Source organism: Dermacentor silvarum, chromosome 1 (assembly GCF_013339745.2).
Source record: "Dermacentor silvarum isolate Dsil-2018 chromosome 1, BIME_Dsil_1.4, whole genome shotgun sequence".
NCBI classification, from domain to species: domain Eukaryota; kingdom Metazoa; phylum Arthropoda; class Arachnida; order Ixodida; family Ixodidae; genus Dermacentor; species Dermacentor silvarum.
Genome location: NC_051154.1, coordinates 352,269,845 through 352,290,726, shown reverse-complemented (window position 1 = coordinate 352,290,726; position 20,882 = coordinate 352,269,845). Strand labels below are relative to the sequence as shown.

The 20,882-nt window shown below is 47.6% G+C and overlaps 1 protein-coding gene across 2 annotated transcripts in view; it reads right to left on the bottom strand.

Annotated features, from left to right (window-relative positions):
• The window catches only part of LOC119437422 (protein crumbs), a 216,164-nt gene that overhangs the window by 116,761 nt on the left and 78,521 nt on the right, over positions 1-20,882 (bottom strand). For both annotated transcript variants that reach the window (XM_049660519.1, XM_037704451.2), the window contains exons 2-5: positions 13,319-13,569; positions 8,730-9,015; positions 6,967-7,095; positions 891-1,127 (exon numbers count right to left, since the gene is read on the bottom strand). In XM_049660519.1, the coding sequence (XP_049516476.1) occupies positions 891-1,127; positions 6,967-7,095; positions 8,730-9,015; positions 13,319-13,569 (903 nt within the window). The remainder of the gene's footprint in view (positions 1-890; positions 1,128-6,966; positions 7,096-8,729; positions 9,016-13,318; positions 13,570-20,882) is intronic.

Genomic DNA, 20,882 nt, shown 5'->3' with positions numbered 1-20,882 from the left:
TTTCTGGAGTGATCCTGCACCCAATAACATCACAACGGTTTCATGCCATGTCAACAATATCTTCACATCAGCGGTACGAAGCAAAGCCAGACATGCTTTCGCGTCCACTGCACCTCAGCGGCTGATCGTGTTGCCTGCAGTGGAATGTCACTATCATGAAAAGCGGCACCAGCAGCGAGCAAATGTTTTGTCTGCCTCTCACTTCAACGCGTCTCCGTACTCAATATTACACGACCTCCAGCACTAAACATACAGTGCACGATGCCACGCCATCTCAGCTCGCCCAGTCTTTGCACAAACAACAGATTGCCTCTAAAACAGGGCGCGCTGGCTGCGCATGCGCTCAGCCACATTGAGAGCCATGAGCAGCCACGACCGCGCTAAAAAAGGAGACATGCGCCAACCTACCCCCCACTCCCCTTCCCTCCCTGCTGAGTACCTGTGGCACCATATGACTAGCTTCCGCCATCGCATGTTGAGTGGGGAAGCCAAACATTACAAGACGAGAGTTGTGCGGGAAAGGTGAATGTCAGGGGACACGCAAGAGTCAAGTGTTACCCGCAATATTCAACATTTTATAGTACCCCCAGTGTAACTATGAGCACTTGCAAGAAAAACAGATCCGCAATAACATATCCATATAGTCCCTAAGTTCTTGCACAGAGACATCAAAGGGCAAAGGTTGTTTTATAGCCATGATTGCTATGGCAAAGTATTTAAAGCTGTCTTCGCATCTTAAATACATATGTATACTTTTTCTTTTACCACTACATCAAGAATTCCGTTTTTTTTTCTACGTATTCAACAAGTAGCGGGCAATGTTTTCCCAATTTAGTTCTGCCCCTATTCGTAATGTGCAAGTGTAATGAGAACAGCAGTGACAAACTCACCTGGCGGGCACTGGCAGAAGGTGCGACTCTGGACACTGCCAGTCACACAGCTGCCCCCATTCCGGCACGCTTTGGACGGCTGATCACACTGGGCATCGGGGGCAGGCTCCTGGCATGCGCTGCCACTCCACGGCCCCCGGCACAGGCATTGCGTGCTGTTACCTCTCCAGTCCTCCACGCAGACACCGCCATTAACACAGGGCTTCTTCTTCCATGGGTCACGATCACACAGAGGTCCTGTGCATAGAAGACCAAGCATGCAGCAGACAGGCATTTGTGTGCCAAAGACAATTGCAGGCTACAAGGCAAGCTGCAGTGCAGGCTCAGTTTGGACCGTGTGGGGTTGTTTGAACAAAATAAGTGATCGTCGCATGTGACCCCGCATCCCCTTCATGCGAATAAGACACATGATGCACCGTGGGCAATTTGGTATAGTAGGCCAAATCGTAAACATGGTCATGGGGGTTCAGTGATTATAATAGGAGTCTTCAATGTGGACTTGCAACATCCTCAAAACGCCTGGTTCACAGAGTTGATGAAGGAGGCGTTTGGGTGGAACAAGCGTTCACCGACCACGTATCCACATCATGCACAGTTGGGGTACTCGACCAAGTCTTTGTCGGGGGGCCCAACAACTTCAGTGCTTTCATATACATGTCCTACTTGATCCACTGTCCCCTAATGTGCGCATATAGGGGACAGTACCGAAGTGATTGATACAAAATTGGCAAGTCAATAGAGTCGTCAGAGTGCCGTCATTATGATGCGTCTTCATCACTATATAGTGACTGACTGCATTGCTTAAATACTAATCGAATTGACATTGACAGTCATCCTGAGATGGGTTCCGTTGGAATTTTTTTTATGTGCCCCTAAACATCAACTCTAAGATATCTTAGCATTGCTCACCTGTCTGAGTGCAGCCATCAAAGACAAAAACCAGATGAATGGGTACAGAAGATTGGCACACATCAGCATTGCCACAATACCACAATATGCACAGAAACTGCTCAAAGAATGGAACAATCAAACTTCGCAATGCAAATAAATACTACTTCTTGCATCATTACCTGCTCAGGAATGTGCATTCTGGCATTTAAGTGTGTTGGAGAATACAGCGAAACTAGCTCAACAACAGTTCCAGGCTCATTCATAGATGGCAATATGTTATGCCATGAGGCAGCTGATCAAAATTTCACTGTCACCCGCATTGCGTGCAATTTGTCCAGGTCATCAAAAGCCATTAAAGTGCAAGATGAGAAACTAGTACTGGGCTTCACACAGCCCCTTTTCAACAGCCCTAACAAGTCTACTGGTAGATCAGCAGAACAAACTGGTGCTTTGTAGAGGACAGAGTGCCCTAACACAATGTGTTCACAACATGGGTGCTTATGCACTGTGAAACACCTTGGAAAGCAGAATGAGACGTTTCAATTAATGTTAGAAGACTGGCGTTGTACAGAGAACACTATTTGCGAGACGTGAACCATTTTGACCCTTGAAAAGATGCGTGTGGCTCCTATAGCATCTTTATCAGCTGCAAAGCAACTTTATGTTCACCTTGCAATATTTAAAATTATTAAATTCTGGGATTTTTAGCGAAAATACTATGCTATGGTTACGAGGCACGCCATAGTGGGGGACTCCAGATTAATTTTGACTACCTGGGGTTCTTTGACATGCACCATGTCAACATGGTACACATATGTTCTTGCATTGCACCCCCATCGAAATATGGCCGCCACAGCCGGGATTCGATCCCACACCCTCAGGCTTAGCAGCACGATGCCAAAGCCACCATGCCACCACGGCACGCAATATTTAAAATTAATAACCTGTACATCGCATTTTGATACAAGCAAAGGACAAGTATTAGAATATTGCATATCTTTGGAAAACAATGTTTAGCTGTTTGACCCACAGCTACTGAGGTATATTTTAAAGATGAAATGCAATAGTAACCACAGTGGTGGAACAGCCATTTGACCTTTCGGCGCAGATCTTGGAGAAGAGAAAATGCCCATTTGGCACAGCGATAAGCACTTTTGGTGCCGTGTCGAACATACATCTATACACCATATTGTCTCAATATTACCTGGAACAGTAAAAAAAATATACCAGAGCTGGCTTTATGCGTATCAATGTGGCATTAAAGATAACAATTACCGGGCTAGTTTCATTAAGTTCCAATAGAATGCCTTTACCTGTGCGCACATTGCGGTATAAAGCCACTTCTACCATTTCAACTTGCAACAGGTGTCTGCACATTTTCCATGCTTCAAGCGAGCAAAGAAAGAAAAAAAAGAAGATAGTGGAACAAGGGCACGTATGGAAGACCACGCCATACAGGATGTGCATGACTATGCCAGTACAGAAGTCCAGACGTCAAGAGGTTTCTTTAGTTCTAGTGAGCAATGTGTATCCTGCGTAACTGTACGTAAGGTCATGCAAAAGTTGTTTAAATTACAACCACGGGATCTGTGGATCTGCTCTTGCAATTATGTGGGGTTGCAAGGAAGGTCTCCACTAATAGCAAATTATAAGCAGTATATTTAATAGTATATGCCATTGGGCGAACTTTCTAAATTAAGAAAATAATAATCATAAAATTTTTTTAATAAGCCAGCGATTGCTAACCTTCCTGTCTTTTTCTACTTTTCCTTCTCCTAGCCAGTGGTTGAGTATGCCTATTACAAGGTACTGTCTCTAATGTGGCGCCGTCAACAACTACGCCAAACTATGTGCGACTCAACATTATCCAAAGCTGCTTTTTGATCCGACAGCCTCCTTGAGTGAGCTCTACGCCACAGTATTACAAGGAATATAGAATTGCCCCACAAATGGCACAAACAAGACCGCACAGCAGCAGAACATTGTAGCCTCCACTAGAGAGAAATGCAACAAAAGAGCGAAAATGATAAAGTTGCAAAAACAGCAAATGGAAGATCGATGGCATTTATAGCGCGCTTTAGGTCTTGGTTTCAGTTTTACTAGCAATGCAGCTCTTATGATTCATTTGGCACAGGCGTGGCGCAATTTTCTGCTAAAATGCCATTTTGGAGCAAGATGGTGCAAGATTTGGCGTAATTTGGCGCAGCTGTTCCACCACTACAATTAATATATGCATGGAATACCCTTAACCCTTTGCGGTCCGTTGTCGGGCAGGGCCCGACAACGCAACACGGCCGTAGCGGTCCGCTGTTGGGCACTGCCCGACAAGGGTGTTTGGGGGTTAAATTACGCGGTTTTTCTCACTGCGATTCGTGCGCATTCTTTGTATACATGATGTGCTATCTCTTGAGGGATAAATAAACTGTGTTTGTTGAAGTTTACTTCTCTTTGCACTAGGGTGCAGCACAATGTTCAGCACGGCTTCTGGATACCAGAGCATTCTCACTTGAGCGCAGAACAGCACGTTCGCGCACAATAAACACGATGCGCCTTCTCTTGAGGGATAAGTAAACTGTTTTTGTTGAAGTTTACTTCTCTTCGCACTAGCGTACAGCACAATGTTCAGCACAGCTTCTGGATACCAGAGCGCTCTCACTTGCGCGCGGAACAGCAAGTTCGTGCGGTTCACTGAGAAGCATGACCACTTTTTAATCGCATGCGTTTTACGGTGGCGCATTCAGTGAAAGCCTCTAGAGGTTTCCATTGTCAATAGCTTTATTTTGAGGGGCATACAGCTGCAGAATCATGCTGAGAAAGAACAGCGACACTTGCAGTACCGCCGCAACCTCTTCCAATAGCTGGTGGGTGACGCGAGGGCTAGAGCCAAAAAACGGGGCCCGTCTGCGCGGAAGGATTGCGAGGAAAGGCTAGATGGGAGCAGCCATTTCATCTACAAGCTCCCAGGCCGAAATAGCAAAGACTGTGCTGTTTGTAGCGATCGAAAAACAAACGGAGGCAGGGGGGAAACTGTTTTTCTGCAAAACCTGCAGTAACAACCCTGGCCTGCACCCAGAAAAATGCTTCGAGCGGTATCACACGCTGCTCAAATATCGGCAGAGGAGTTGCCTGCAGAATGCAAAAGAAAAAATAAATATCCTACGAGTTTTTCGTTCACAGTTTGTGGTTTTCATCGCGGCGCTATAAACTGGCAAAATAGTTTCGGACCGGGACAGCCGGAAAGCGGGTAAAAGTTTCGAACTGCAAAGGGTTAAACGTTGAAATTTTTAGGCATTTTTTTGTGAAGATTATGGGAGAAATTGGCACTGAAGGTAAACAGCACTGTGTTGGACCTACAAGAACAAAGTGAAAATCGCACTTGTCTTGCAGCATAAGTTTAGGCCCGTCTTCAAGTGTCTTGAGATCCGAAGAGATGCTTGGCAAGTAATAAGTCACCGAACTCCACGAGACAGCATAAGGAGATCAGGCATCATGAAAAAGTACCCTGTATGCAATTTAACACCCATGGGCATCATACTGGTGAGGAGTACAACACGAGACTTATAATTTTGAACCAGAGGTATGCCCTGCTTTAAATGGCTGAACAACGTTAGCCAAAACTTTACACTGTCGACAAGCTTGCTAATCCAAATTGCCAAGTCAGCATGCATTGCTGTGCAAGTTTCTGATATCTGTTTGCATCAAGCTTGTACTGCTCACAGCTTCATTAACCAACCTGCACTACAGGCTCATAAATGCATGCCTCACCTTGAAGGTAAAAGAAAAAAGTTCTAGCTGTCTACATGCCACTATACAACAATCATCAATTACATAAAATGGCATGAACAGAAGACATATTGTAAAGAAATTAGGACCACAGTGCAAGAGCATCTGAGAGTGCAAGCCAAACCAGATGACAGGCAACATGCAAAGAATTGGTGGCACAACTGACGTTCACTTGAATCAAATACTATCTCGGAGCAATAAGTTATTTTCAGTACAAACAGGCGCTAATTTTCAACAAGGGCAGTAAATAATAACATGCAAATGAAAGAAGTTACATCTGACACCTAAATATACACAAAACATGTTTTCAAGCATTGAACATATTCTCTAACAGTGCAGTAGCACTGGCACAATGCACGGTAAGGAGTGCAAGGCAAATGTTCACAGTCACACAAACGTATTGGCATAAAATACTTAAATACAAATTTCATAAGAATTACTGCCTATGCCGTATTCAAATGTGCATTCCCGCTTGAATTGCATCTTCTTACATCATTAGCACACAGTGATCAAGCTTATAGGTGTCATACAAATTCAATACAAATCATTGCAACAAAATGTTTCACCACTATCATTTCCTGCCTAGTGGAACCATTTCTTCATTTGGTCATCAGCATACTTTTTCCTACTCCTGTTCAGAAACAAGTTAATCATTGCTTCACACTTCCCTTGACAATAATGCTTTCCCCTCTGACCTGCACTACAATTTCACACTGCGAGTTTTGCAAAAAAAAAAGAAGGCAGAACCCATATCTTGGTCTCCAGGCTCCCTAGTATGTGTGACGGTGCCATTCTTTCTTTGATGCTTGAGATTATTGATGCAACACCCTTGGAAGCTGGATACATACCAAAATCCTGTCGCACTTTGAGCTAATGACGTTTAAGAGGGGTTCTGGCTATCTTTCTTTTCTTGGGCCTTTTATTCTAGCCCAATGGCACCAACCTAAATATAGTCCCAGGTTAGAAGTTAGGAGATGGATGTAAATTACGCAGAAAGCTGCTGCACCAGAAGGCAGTAGGGAAAAAACAGCGGCTTGGGCAAATAGTATCATTTAACCAACAGAAAGTGCCAATGGGACAGCCCATGGTAATCTTACCCCTTTCTGCAAAGCGTATAAAAGTATGTGTTCCTATAAGTTTTCCATGTTGCCTTACATCCCAAATCCACATTGAAGCTAAGAGAAAGATGACCCAGTGACGAAGGTTTCCATGGATTTCTAGAATCCACATCAGGAAACGAGTTGTGACCTTTCTTCTTTTCCTCAGAAATCTAGGAGCATGACGCTGAACCAGCATTTTGAAAATCTGGCAACAGAATACTTTTGCCACCACAACCAATGCTTGCAACAACAGCGCACTCCCTGAACGCAAGCACGAGCAGGGCTTCAAGTGAATGGCTTACCCTCATCTTTTTCACAGTGCTCGCCACTGTACCTGGCTGTGCAGTTACACTTGGGCACTCCACCCTGTAGTACGCACAAGCCACCATGTTGGCAAGAGTAGTCAAAGCATGGATCCACCTGGTGGTCCTCTGCAAGAGGAGAGATGTGAACAGAAGTCAGGTGACACAAAATGGGAAGCAGCTTTCATCAGTGCACTAAAATTAAATATGCCCCATGTCACATGCACATTTGTGTTCACTGTATCTGTACATTCATTTTTTTTTTTTTTTTGTACACACCACCACCAAGCCAGCTTTCTGAGCTATCCATGAAGCCTTCACTGAAGGCTGTCATGAATTTGCAGCATACACAATGAAGGTAGCCAGTGGGTAAGGAAATTTTATTTCGCTGAAAGCATTGGGCATTATACAGGGTGTTCATTTTTAAGTTTTACAGAATTTTTAGAAATTGCCTGTGGCAGGTATCATAATTCTTATCATTGAGCTGGGTTATTCGATGAGGCGGACATTAGTAGCATGAGAAATCGAAATGCATATTCAACTAATTAAGAAAACTTCACTAATTAACTTCTTAGTTAATAACTTTACAACACATATTGCAATTTACGAATTGTAGCCGGTGAGCTTGTCAGGCGTATCCACTTGGAATGAATTTCCAGAATGACACCAGTTTGGAGATATGCGCCATCAAACTCGCCGTAAAAATGCGCTGTTGTTCCACTTACTTTTTTACCAAAATACTGTTGGTAATATTGAAGCACCAAAGTAACTGGAATGCGCATGTATTTCGTCCAACACTTTGGGAAATAATATCTCGAAACTGCTGTCATCCTTGAAATTTCAAATGGATGTGTCTTGCAACCTCACCGGCTACAATTCATAATTGCAATATTGCAGGCAGTGCCACAATAGAAGATACCTGAAGCCCCATAGCTAAAAACTTGGTTACATTGATGCACACAAATATGGATGGGACACCAACACAATCTTCACCTCTTTTTCTTTGTAAATATAACTTCCATCAACTCTCAGGCGATAATGCCACACCCCCTTCCAGGTATTCTTGGGAAAGCAGGTACTTTTTGTGAGTGAGTGCTTCTGTCATTCTTTCTTTCACTATCTTTTCTTTAGTAAAGTTTTGTTTAATTCATTTATATTGAAGGTGGGATAAATGCTCACACAATATACCTAAATAAACATTCATTCACTTATATTCCTCTTATATTTTCAAGGGGAAACTCAGTCAACCTAATCCAAACTGCAGGCATCTGCTGCACTGAGCTGCCAAAGCAATCCCTGAACATGATTAAAGAACTTGCCACTGTTTCACCTGCAACAGCCACCATTTTAGGTACTGGCTAACACTTTGTAAACATAGATATAGTGAATCTGGCTATAGCCAGGCACGATCAGGCCAAAGTTTAATGTTTGCTGCAACATGGGTCACAGGTAGGTCATGGCTGTTATTTCCCCTATGTGGTTGTGGAGAGCTTTCCTGTAGTGTGCAAGCAACATCTTAGCTAGAAATGAACGAACGAAAAAAAAAAAATTTCGTTTCTTCCAATTGCTTCAAAGAAGTGGTATTTCTATGGAACTTGAGAAACTGCATAACTCACTGGTGCGTCATGACACACAGTAACAGGGATCTCACAAAGTGCTGATGCAGAAAATGTGTTAAAAATCAACCAATTCACAGGCCATCTACAATAAAAAGGACCATGTAGAGACATCAGGATCATGGATCCAGAGTGCGCGTTACTTACTGCAATGCCGCACATCTGGGAGAGGGCAGGCATCCCATGTGGGGCTTCCCTCGGCATGTGCACTGGCCAAGGGGAGGTTGGCGCCTCCGGAGATGCAACCACGAAACCCCAAAGGTGCCACCACAGTTGACACAGCTGCTTGCGGCACAAGAGAGAGGAGGTAGGGCCTGATGGCGTCACTGGCCACAAGCACAGGCTTCTGTTCACCCACGTGCAGCCAAACCAGACCATGTGTGGGACGCAGGGAGACCCAGCGGAGCTGGTTGTTCGTCACATTGGCCCCCACCTGAGGGCCAGTCAGCAAAGGACAGACACTGTTGAGCATCGAGTTACACTCAAGAATTTTTATTTATTTATTTATTTATTTATTTATTTATTTATTTATTTATTTATTTATTTATTTATTTATTTATTTCCAATACTGTTAGCCCTTGCGGGCTGTTACAGGGGTGGGGAAAAAGAATTTTCAACAAACACGTAACGCCAGTTCCGCAATAAACAAACAATGCATTCAGCAAACAGATAATTACAGTTTACGCTCAAATGATTCAGTTGTGTTCGTTTCAATAAATACATCTGCGTCAAGGCTGTTCCAATCGACTATAGTTTTCACAAGAAAGGAAAATTTGAAGGCATCAACGCGTGGCACATAGGGTGACCTGTACGTGTCGTCCAGGGGGACGCAAGTATAGTCTGGAATCTAAATTGAATTTATTGTTATACAGTTGGTACAAGAATTTCAACCTGGCTATTTTTCTGCGCGTTGCAAGTTCGGGCAAACCTGCATGGGATAATAATGCAGTTACAGACTGCGTTCTTTGGTAAGCATTAAAGATAAACCATGCGGCTAGTCTTTGAATCTGTTCCAGTTTATTTATCAAGCTCACATTTCTCGGCAGGCAATCAACAAAACTAAAGCCTCTATATATAAAAAGTAGCGCCATTCTTAGATCTTGCCGCCACCGCACTCATCCAGGCATTTCCTCCTCGCCGCCTACTGTCACCCCAGCCTCCTCCGCTCCCCCATTGGCCAATCCATGTGATGTGGAAGCACGCATTGCGCTTTTGTATATTTTTTTGCTTTCCAGCACACTCCGACCGCCATTCTCGGGCCTGTGCGACGAAAGTGCTGTACACACAAATGGATCAATTGCGTTAGGGACAAGAACTTCATTGTGATGGCATGCTGCTGCGCCTTAAGTTGACGCAACCGACAAGGCGAGGGCAAAAAGCCTTTTTTTGTTTACCATCCGGCAAGCGCAATCGCTTGGTGCACACTTGGTACTTGCGCCGTCTCGCATCGTCGCGTTGCTACTTCCAAAACGGCATTATTAAGGCCAGTTACTGACTGACGAAGCAAAATCGCGCCTCAAAAACTTCTCTGCAGGGCGTGATCAAAGTTTTCCGCGGATTTCCTTTGATTGCACGTTAGCTGTCGTCTGCCACAACAGGCCCGACGTAGGCGGCGCCACTGTCGATATCGCGCCTCGATCGCGCTGGCCGCGCCGAGCGTGACAGTGGAACGAAGGAGGAGGGAAGTGGCTGGCACTACTTTTTATATATAGGGGCTTTAACCAAAACGTGGTGCAAACGCCATCACAGCAATCACATGTGAACCTGAACTTCCAGGGCCCACCTTTCTTATACAATCAAAGCTCATTATAACACAACTTCATCCGACATGAAAATACCTTCGTTACACCCGCTATTTGTTACAGTCGAACCTCAATGTAACGAACATGGATATAACGAATTATGGTATATAAAGAAGTAAATCTAAAATTTGGTTGGACATGCTTTAATTCAATAGAGTATTCTCCTGCTACAACGAAATCGAAAATGCGGGGTCCGACACGATATCCGATATAGCGATTATATGAACAGTCCCGGCGAATTTCCGCCGCCATCGGCGTGAGGTTCCGTATTAAGTCCCAGTACGATAAGATCGAGGCCGCACGCCGTAAGCTACAGGTGCGAGGGAAAGCATGCGAGGGTGACCCGAGAAGGATGGCGGCTTGGTGCGGCGGCGTCTTCTCACGCGCGCAAGGGAGGAAGGCGAGTAGAGCGGCTTCACTTCTACTCAGGCCGCGGCTGCGCATAAGCGCGGCCGCGCGCGTCCTATTATCTCGGACATAATCCGCGGCGAGTTGGAAGGCTGGCCGTCCCGATATAGCCGATTGCTTCGTAAGCGCTGTGTTCTCGCGCGCCTAGTTTGCGTTGAAGCGAGAGGCAGCACGAAGAGGAATTCACTCGCCGCTGCTGCCGCTCTTCATCACGCCAGCGCTCTGACAGCGACTGCCCGCAGTCATCGAGTGAGATGTGTTCATGTTTTCTTGTGCGCACGTGACGCCGTGCTTGTTAATTTAGCTAGCGAATGTTTACAGCAGTTGATAAAACTACTAACCTTACGGCGTATAGTTGTCCAATAATTTGATATCGCAATCAATGCTTCGGGCGAAACTGCGACTTTTTTGCTGGCAAGTGCCTCAGATATATACTCTGGGAGTAAAAATATCATGTAGCCATCGACTGATTTTTCATAAGCACGATTTTTCGGGCTTTCCTGTGGCACTACCACCCATAGCATCAATGTATACCGGCATTACCCGAAATTTCGGACGCTGCACGGTGTTTCGGGCATAAGCCGCGCGCGCTATGCCGCAAACATGGTGGCAATGAACAAAGTTGCCGCCACGTCGATAGGCACGAAACCGCTATACTTTGGTTGTCGACAAGGCGGTTAAAAAAAATTTTGTTGCTGGAGTGGAGCTGCCGTCCCAAGTGTGAAGCCGGACCGCCGCCATCTTACCATAGAGGCAAGGAATAACGTTAGGAAATAGCGGGGAATATACAAAGCGCTTCTTCCCACTCGTGCTGTTTTAAGATGGTTAATTTAGCCGTGCAGATATCGCTCGACGTCTTTCTTTCTGTCACTGGTTTCAGAAGACAGCCTTGACGTCTTTTCAAATTTTATGGCACATCATGATATTAATACACAGCCAAAGGTAACATTTTAAGCGAGAACTTCAAGCTTTTAATTTCAAATTAGCCTAGCATTTGCAATAACTGGCCAAAAGGACATGAGCTGTGAGCAGATTTCAGCTGTCATGGCCCTCTTTCAGAGTAGAAGTATAGGCAAACTGTGGCTTCACCTGTGCTGGTAAGAAACTGCGGGGGCTGTCACTCCAACATTTTTTTTTTCAACCTCCTTGGTTGTCGACTCCCGGCGAAGCGGCGCTGGTTAGGCCAAGTGACTCAAGTGCGGCCGGCGGAGCGGATGGTGACGAGCCGTCGCAGAAAGTTTGGTATCAAGTTGTTCGCACTCGTATGGCTTATCGGCGATCGAGCGCGACATCAGACGCACGGGCTGGACTGACGGTTGTATAAAGAGTACGGATCCACGAGCGGGACCCTCCGTGTCCGAAGAGTATGCAGGCGGCAGATTGGCTTGGTTGGACCGCTGTCGGCAAGCCAACGTACCGATCCAGCGCGATAACACCGATCGCACAGTTGCGTATTCGCGGCGGTGCAGTGCGCGAGTGTGTAATTTACTGATATTCCCGTACCTCGTATGGGCATGGGAAGATGCCAACGGGTCACCAAAATCTGCAGAATACACTTTGCTGACTCGTTGGGGGCACCCACTTGAGCGTTTCTTAGGTACCGACCAAATCACGTTTTTTTTTTTTTTTTTCGCCGACATTGCGCGTATGTTTGTAACCAGACGGCTATTTCAGAATCACATTCAGAAGATAGGCTATTTCAGAATCAGTTTGCCACAAAAAGTACTTCAATGCGTTCAGCAGGCGGAGTTATCGGCAATCAAACACGGCCTCCGTTGTGCTCCCCTACCTTCTTCAATGCCTTGCACTGCGAAGGCTACGGCGGAGTGGGGCCGGGCCACAACGCTCCGCCTCGGAAACGTCACCGTGGCGCACAGTTCAAATTTCATTTTGTACCTCCGATTTTGGTGCCTACGAAGCGCTAAACGTAAGCCAAACGCGGTTGTCCTCAGCGAGCCACAGTGCGCTTAGCCAGTGGACTCGTGGCGGCACCTCGCGGCGGCCGCAGTGTAGCCGACCGCAGCGACCAATAGCAGCCGCGTATTAGAGCGTGCTTTATTACGAAATAAGGCACACAGAAAAGAGTGAGGATCATGGGCTTTTTGAAACGAGAGCGTTTGAGAGAAAGGTGACTTCGCGCTCCGCTTGCAAGCTCCACGGACCGCGTACGACAGCAGAACTTGGCTGAGATGTTCACAACAGCGTATGCTGTCCGCGGGCTATGTTATTTCACCAAGCCCGACGGGTGGTTCGGGGCCCCTTTGAACAGCTGGGGTTCTTTAACGAGCACGTCAAACTAAAAATGTGAGCATTTTTGCATTCCGCCTCCATCGCAATGCGCCCGCCATGGCCCGGATCGAACCCACGATTTCGACCTCAGCAGCGCAACGCCATAAGCCACTGAGCTATCGCGGAGGGTTAACAATGAAGAGCACATGGATGCGGCTGCATGCAACGGTATTCAGATGGCTACCGGGCGGAGGATAGTCGCGCCCACAGAACTAGAACAGTCTGCACTGCACGAACCGTGACGGAATCCTTGACCCCTTTGACGGACCAGCTGAGCTCGAGCGGGCCGTCAGAGCGCACGGTTAGTGAGATGGAGTCGTTGCCGAAGCTCTGCCGGAGTATCGTTCCATTGCTGCACGTCCGGAAGGTGAGGCTGGTGACTGCGCTCAGTATGGGCTGCGAGTCGTTCAGCAGGAGGCGCGTGGATCCGTCCAGGAAGACCTGCGACGCCGCGCACGCCAGGTCCCACACCAGGACCAGGGCCAGGCCTGCACGGAGCACCGAGAATTAAGAAAGAGGTGAATCCAATGTCGCCACATATCCATCGCATTTAAAACATGGCAGGAGAAGAATTAAAACTGTCGCAGACAGCCGCCGGCAGACACGCGCGAGCCCGCGGCATGCACGTCACGCAGTTTTAGCCGTATCGTATTACCGTACGGAAAAGCATCTGGGTCGCGCGGTAAATCTAACAGTCCAGCAAAACGACGTAAGTGCAAGGCCGATGATAACCGTGTTCTTCTGTACCACTGGTACGGCCGAAAATGCGGCAGAAATAAAACACATAGTACTAGTAGTACTACATATTGGAAAGATTTTAACTGCGCTAGAAACAGGGACAAAGGAGGACGAAAAAGACACCACGTGTCTTTTTCGTCCTCCTTTGTCCCTGTTTTTAGCGCAGTTAAAATCTTTACAGTATTAACTTCAACCAACTAGCCCAATTGGTGCACCACTACAGTAGTACTATACATATGCTGACGTAAAAGCTAGATGATAAAGTAACAGTGTCGGGAATAACGGCTTCAGGGTGATTGCGCGAAGCTGTACTGTACAAAGTATACAGAATCATGGCACAGAAGAAAAAAAATAAACCTCTAAAGCGATATGCTCATAAGTTCAAGCGAGGTTGCAAATATACCGGGGAAAAGCGGGTGGGAATAGGCATGAAGAAAGCAATGTGGTTTTCGCGTTGTAAAAATAGGATGCCTATATTGTAGTTAAGGTATACTAAGCCAAACAGAACCCCTTTATATTCAATGCATACTTTGGGGGTCGACTTCCAGGCAAAAAAGCTGTCAGAGAGAACTTGAGGAGACATAAGGACCATACAGGCAGCAGCAATAATGGTTCATTCAGTGAACAAACTAAATTTTAAAAATACTGGACAGCAGTAATTCTTGTGAAGCGATGCTGATATTATGTGTGGATATGTATCCCAGGATACATATCCACACAGGATACAAGCTATGTATCCTCGCATATGCTATCCACAGAAGCCTTCTCTATACCGCATAGATATAACCTCTAGCAGCCGCACACTGAAACCCTGGAAACATCTGGCCAGAGCCGCGTTTTCTAACGTTCCATTTCATTTTACAATCATTTCACCCTTGATCGTAATTTCCGAAGTGACGCCACCGTTATCGCTAGATTGGCCACTCGGCATGCCGCGGGATTAGAAAAAAATGAAAAATGAAATGAAACGTTACAAAACACAGGCCATGCTGAAACACACTTTATCACAATGCCAAAATTCGCACGCTAGAATTTCATACTTAGGCGCGCGGGCTTTTATATGTGTGCAGCGAGGATAGGAGTCTAAACGCAGATTATACAGCAGTCATTTAACTGCGGAGGTTATGCATAAGTGAAGCAGTTTGTTGTTGGTTTTCTGCTCTCCCGCAATCCCGACAAGTGGCACGATGTATGAAAATTCCTATCAAAACACAGAAAACGGCCATGGAAAAATCAACGAGCAAAAAAAAAAAATGGGAAGGAGGAAGACGCTCATCTCCGCCGCAGTTGCGGAATCACCAAGTTGGACACCAAGCTCGCAACGCATCCAAGATCCGACAAGGTACTTAACTACTGCGACACCACCAACGGGAAGCCTAGGAGAAGCTCGCATGGGCCACAGACAAAGGGCCGCCCTTCACAAGGAGCACAGGCGTTCATCTCGGAGCGGAAAGAACAATGCACGGTCGGCCACACGCAAGCCGCGCGAGCGGCACGACCCACATCCCCCCCGAGTTCCGCACCCACAGCGTGCACAGCTCGAGGGAGGAAGACCGCCGAAGACCGTTTGACGCACTGAAGATCGCGCGTTTCCGCGCAGTACGGCGGCGATTTGCGCGAGGAGGTTTTCGAAAAGCACGCGCGGCGCGGTGTTGCATGCAAGCACGCGCGAGGGAGGGAGGGAGCATCCACAGCGCAAACCTTTCTTCGCAAGCGGAGCATGGCGCAAGAGATATAGCGGCGATGACCCCGTCCATCATCAGAACCGCGCGGCGGAGATCGTAAAGCCAGCGCAGCGCCGAGGGCCGCCATTGTCAATCTGCATTGGGAGTATATATTATACTGTGCAGATAGTGCATGTGCACCTGCCACGTCGCGCTTCCTTCCTTCGGCGCACGAATTTGCAGACAGCGACACGGCATACCGTTTTGTCAAGAACTATACTCGGCGCGCGCCTCTGGACTGAGGCTCACGGAGTTACAAAAGGGTGATTTTTTATCGAGAGCAGAGGCTTCGGATGTCAGAAAACAACGTGAAAGCACAAGACCGGTGGTGACGCCGCCTCGTAGCTCCCGCGACAATCCCCGTGGCGTGACCGGAGTCTAACGCTTTTTTTTTCTTTTTCTTTTTTTTTTTACAGCTTTACAGCGAAGCTGTTTATGGCTAGGGTTCCTTGCATTTTTCGTGTCCGTTAACAAATCTGCATGTGCAGAAACTCAGCTCCCGAATTTGATGCTAAATCGATTCATTCTCTGCAAAAGCTTATACCTCTCATCACATGGATATGCATTTTCAGTAGACTAGTCATCAATAAGCACCATTTTCAAGATCAGTAGACTCTCAGGTAGATAAGGGTTTCGCAAAAATTTGTCGCTGTGCGACCCGCATCGGTCATATGCACGCTCGCACAGCCCTCTCTTTGTCGTCGTTCCAAGCGCTTGCGTGCCTAGTTTCCTTCCGCTCTCCCGGCGTGCAGGTCGCGTCGCGCGTGTCTAGTTTGCTACGGCTCCCCGAGGTGGCAGTAGTCTTCCACGCAAATGTACGCAGCCGATCAAGATAAAAGTTTTTTTTTTTTTATCATGGGGCTGTATGTGCCAAAACCACGATATGATTTGGAGGCACGCCGTATTGGGGGACTCCGGAATAATGTCGACCACCTAGGGTTCTTTAACGTGCACCTAGTCTAAGTACACGGGTGTTTTCGCATTTCGCCCCCATCGAAATGCAGCCGTCGTGGCCGGGATTCGATCCCGCGACCTCGTGCTCAGCAGCCCAACAGCCACTGAGCAACCACGGTGGGTAAAATAAAAGTGTGTGTGCGTGTGTCTTTCTTCGGTATGACCACCGTCACCGCTCAAGAGAAATAAAATTTGCTCATACCTTTGATCTCAATTCTGTGTCACCTCTATGTCGTGTGCTAAATTGCTTCGCTGATAATCCACATTCACAGCGGTGAAATGACGCGCTGCTACGGGGACAGTCGGCCCTTTCAAGCACTCGAACGCTACGGCGCGACAGTGAAAAGTCATTTCTGCGTGTGGCCGGCCGGATTGCTCGGCGTAATAAACCTGAAACACTTGCCAGATGGAGGCATGCCGGTAAATGAGCAGTCTGTATACACATCGTAATTTATGGTGCCAACACACATAGTAAGCAGCACAAACGTGCTGTCAAGTGCTTGTGTAAAAGGCGCATTTATCGGAGGAAACGGATTCCCCTCGGCTAACACCTCGTTCGCTCTCAAATAGCAAAAGCTGTTAACCTTTCGTACGGCGGTGCAGGCCGACATGCGGTGCTCGGTATCAATTAGCAACGCCACCCTTCGTCGGAGTTGCAATTTTTTTTACTTTGAAACGTAATCATCAGTGATTACAAAATAAACGTTACCTTCCGTACATCTCACACGAATAGACAACGGCTTCTTTGCGTGGTTTTTATAGACAGCTAGTAATCCGTAATTCTTGTTTCTCAGGTCGTGCCGGACTTTTAACAAATACACTATGCCTTGAGGGTTCCATAGCTGACTTACAGTTATAACATGTTCTTAATATTGCGTAAATCTTAATCAGTAATCAAATCAAAACGATTACGGCGATTATCACAATATATATATATATATATATGTCCACGACTCCTTGAATCTCGGCCATCAACAATATCACAATGCTGTCTCCAGTAGCGCACCCAGGATTTCTGCCAGGGGGGGGGGGGGGGGTTGACAGTTTGCCAATACCATCTTAACAGCACTAATTTCGATTTCTTCATGGGAAATTTTCAAAAAAATGCGCTTTTTGCGAGTGTGCAGACGATTGCACGTCTTACATCTTAGTTGCAGCACTCAAATGCATACGGAAAGAAAAGGGGTTAAACAAAAAGGGGGGTTAAGTCGGCCTCAGGGCGGGGGGGGGGGGGGGGGGAGGTTACAACCCCCGAATCCCCCCCCCCCCCGGTCGGTGCGCCACTGGCTGTCTCGCTGCAACATCTGCTTATTATTAGTATTAGTAGTATCATTGTCCCTTAATAGCTTGTATTATTATTTTTTCTTTTTCATTAATTAGATGGTCGCAGCCTGTCCGTGAACGTCGACGGCAGCAGCAACGCGGTTAGCGCCACCCTGTCACACTTTCTTCAATCACAAAGCCTTATAAAAGCTGTTGAGGGGCATTGTTCTCGAAGAAGGGGAAAAAGAAAATTAAGCGCACTATACGTTGCCGACGCCTCTACATCAGCAGATAGGTAGAACGTACACAGTCGCTTAATTTGTCTGTGCTCTAGTTGACATCCGCGTCACAAGGTGGCACTACCTGCGCTGCTGCTCAGCACAGACCTCGTGCTCAGCAGCAGGCCTCGCCATGGCGAGTGAGCCACACCACGGAGAGTTGAACGTTTGGTCAAATAAACTGCGGCCTTCGGGCCGAGTCCGCAGGAAACGTCAGTTTATTTCTCTCTCTCTCTCTCTCTTTTCAGGCTAACGCGTTCCGTAAACTTTTGCAGCCAGCCGTACAGCGGCGCACGAAAGCGGCGCTCGCACGCTGCAGCCGGCGGAGCGTGCCGTCGTAAAGGGTTCAATGGGACGGCCCGGCGCTATCGCGCGCGGCTTCCGGGGTGGGAGGAACGACCACGCGGGCGGACGCGAAGAAAACACTTTAGCGCGACGCCGACTCGCCGCTTCTCAACCGCCACACGAAGCGGCTTCCGACTCCGTTTCAATAGCGCGCATCGCGGCCCCCTTCGAACAATAACGCCCTCGAGAGACAAACGCGCCTCTCGTGTAACACGACGAGGCTTCGGAACACGCAACGCGTGCATGCGAAAGGACGCGGAGGAGCGAACCATTTGCACCCCCCCCCCCCCCCCCCGCTACTGCAGAGACTCGCAAGAAGCGCTCTATCACGCGCAGCACGCACGAATCCCGCAATGCACTCTCGCGGCGGGCCACGCACGGCGTGTACCATGTACTATACAGACGGCGGAAGCCGCCGTGCCAACTGTTTCGGTAGCCAGCTGCATACTTACACCCCGCCAGCACAACAGTCTGCAGCAGTGACGAAACGTGCCGTTAGAGCGCCACATCCTTCGCGGAGAGGTCCCTCTCTGAAACGCGCGGTGTAGAAACGCGTAATAGAACTCCGCACAGCGAAAATTCCGCCACCTGCAGGGCGACGCGGCCCGTCCTCTACACGAAGAATGTTCATTGCAGCGTCGCTGCATGTGTTCCAGAAGCGGTCACTTCCTCAAGTGCACAGTTTTCTTTTTTTTTTTTTTTTCGCTTCGGTTACCACGCGACGTAACCTTTAAGATTAAATGTAAGCACGAAGGCCAGTTTCGCGGGACTTATGTCTGAAGACACACACACAAGCGCTAACTTCAACAAATGATTTATTGAAAACATGATCACGTATTTATAAGCATGCATATTACAATCCCACTCAAGCGGATGCAACGATGCCATGTGCGCACTATATATACATCACGGGAGAACTGTAGGTTGGACTGTGGCCTAATGCTTAGCATCGCGCTGCTGCTTTGGGGGGCCGAGGTTTGAATCCCACCGCCGGACGCGCTTGAATGCGAGTGAGAACCCGACCAGCGACCGACCGACCGGCCCAGGCGTGATCATGGACTGGTAGGCAAAGAAGGAAGCTTCGCCTTAAAAGTGCACACGAGAACTGCTCCTGCCGACCGTTTCCGCGAAACTGCAGCCCTTACAAACGCGTGCATTTTTTCGAGACGTCGCTTCGTTCCACAATCCCTTGCTCCGGATGAGCTCATTTCGCTGTTCAAAGACGGTGCAAGCACACAATGCACTGACGAATGCAGTACGGGTTATTTCTGCGTTCAGATATCTTGTTATTCGCTTACGCATTCTGAGCTGCAGGCGTTCAAACAAAAAATCTGGTACACGATAACCATTACCGCGTCTGCCCTTTGGTTTCGTTACAACAAACTCAGTGAAATGAAGCACAGTCAAATCTTATATTTAATTCGTCGTATTAGATCATTTATTGCACATCAGCGTTCGTTATATCGAGGTTCGACTGCACACTTGTACAGCGTTACTTGAAACCCCTCGAAACTTGAAACCCCTCGAAATCCAGCCGTGGTAAGCCGCCTCAGTGCAAAAAGCTTCACTGTGTGTAAAACCCAACAACAGTGAGGCATTACATTTGTTTCACCAGCTGCCGCCGCAGGTGCTGCACGGGCCAACGGTCTGAAACTTTCATCAACCCGCGGCAAACCGAAGCTTTAGCGTGACTGCGGTCGCCGCTGTTCGACCGTTACGAAGACGATCGAGAAGGCAGAGCAACGCACGCCCCATGCAGAGGTTGCCGGTTATGCACGGGCGCCACGTTGTCTTTTCTTGCACTTCTATTTCCCCTTTTCCTTTGGTAAGAATATGAAGCTTATAGCTAATCTAACCTTCTTTCGTAATTAATTATACATTTAAATAACAATAAAGTTAGTTCCCTTTTGCTTTCATTGGCTCCATTGTCTGTTGGCTTCGTGTGGTTGTCAATAAAAATCGAGCCTCTCGATTCGCACGATTGTTCTCGCTCAAAACAAATGCGCTCTCACGCGACTACGGATTCAGGCATTGGGGCAGCGCGTAATTTGCGTCGGTACGCCTCGACATGCGGCGAGGTCAGGCAGCGGAAGCGGTGAGCACATATACGGCGACGCCACGCAACTGCTAAAGGCACTGCTGCTGCTACTATAACTCAACAAGTTCTCGTCAAGGAGGGCGGTCAGAAACTGCCAAGGAGCGCGACGCTGTGAAGCGACTGCATAACCTCCACGCGTAACGGGGTGCAGACGCTAATTGCGTTCGCCGTCCGCACCATATAACGTCAGCAGTCGAGCGACGGTCAGTCACGATGACGAATGGAAGCACTTCTCGGCTCCGTTCCGCAGGACGGCATTCGGAGCTGTGGCACCATGCATGCACAGTGGCCCGGTCCGAAGCAGCCCCAATTTGGGACCGCACGCGGGTCTTCTGTTTAACATGGTTATAGGCAATTCTGTTTTCTGCATGGCCGTACAGGCATTTCGTTTCACGCATCAC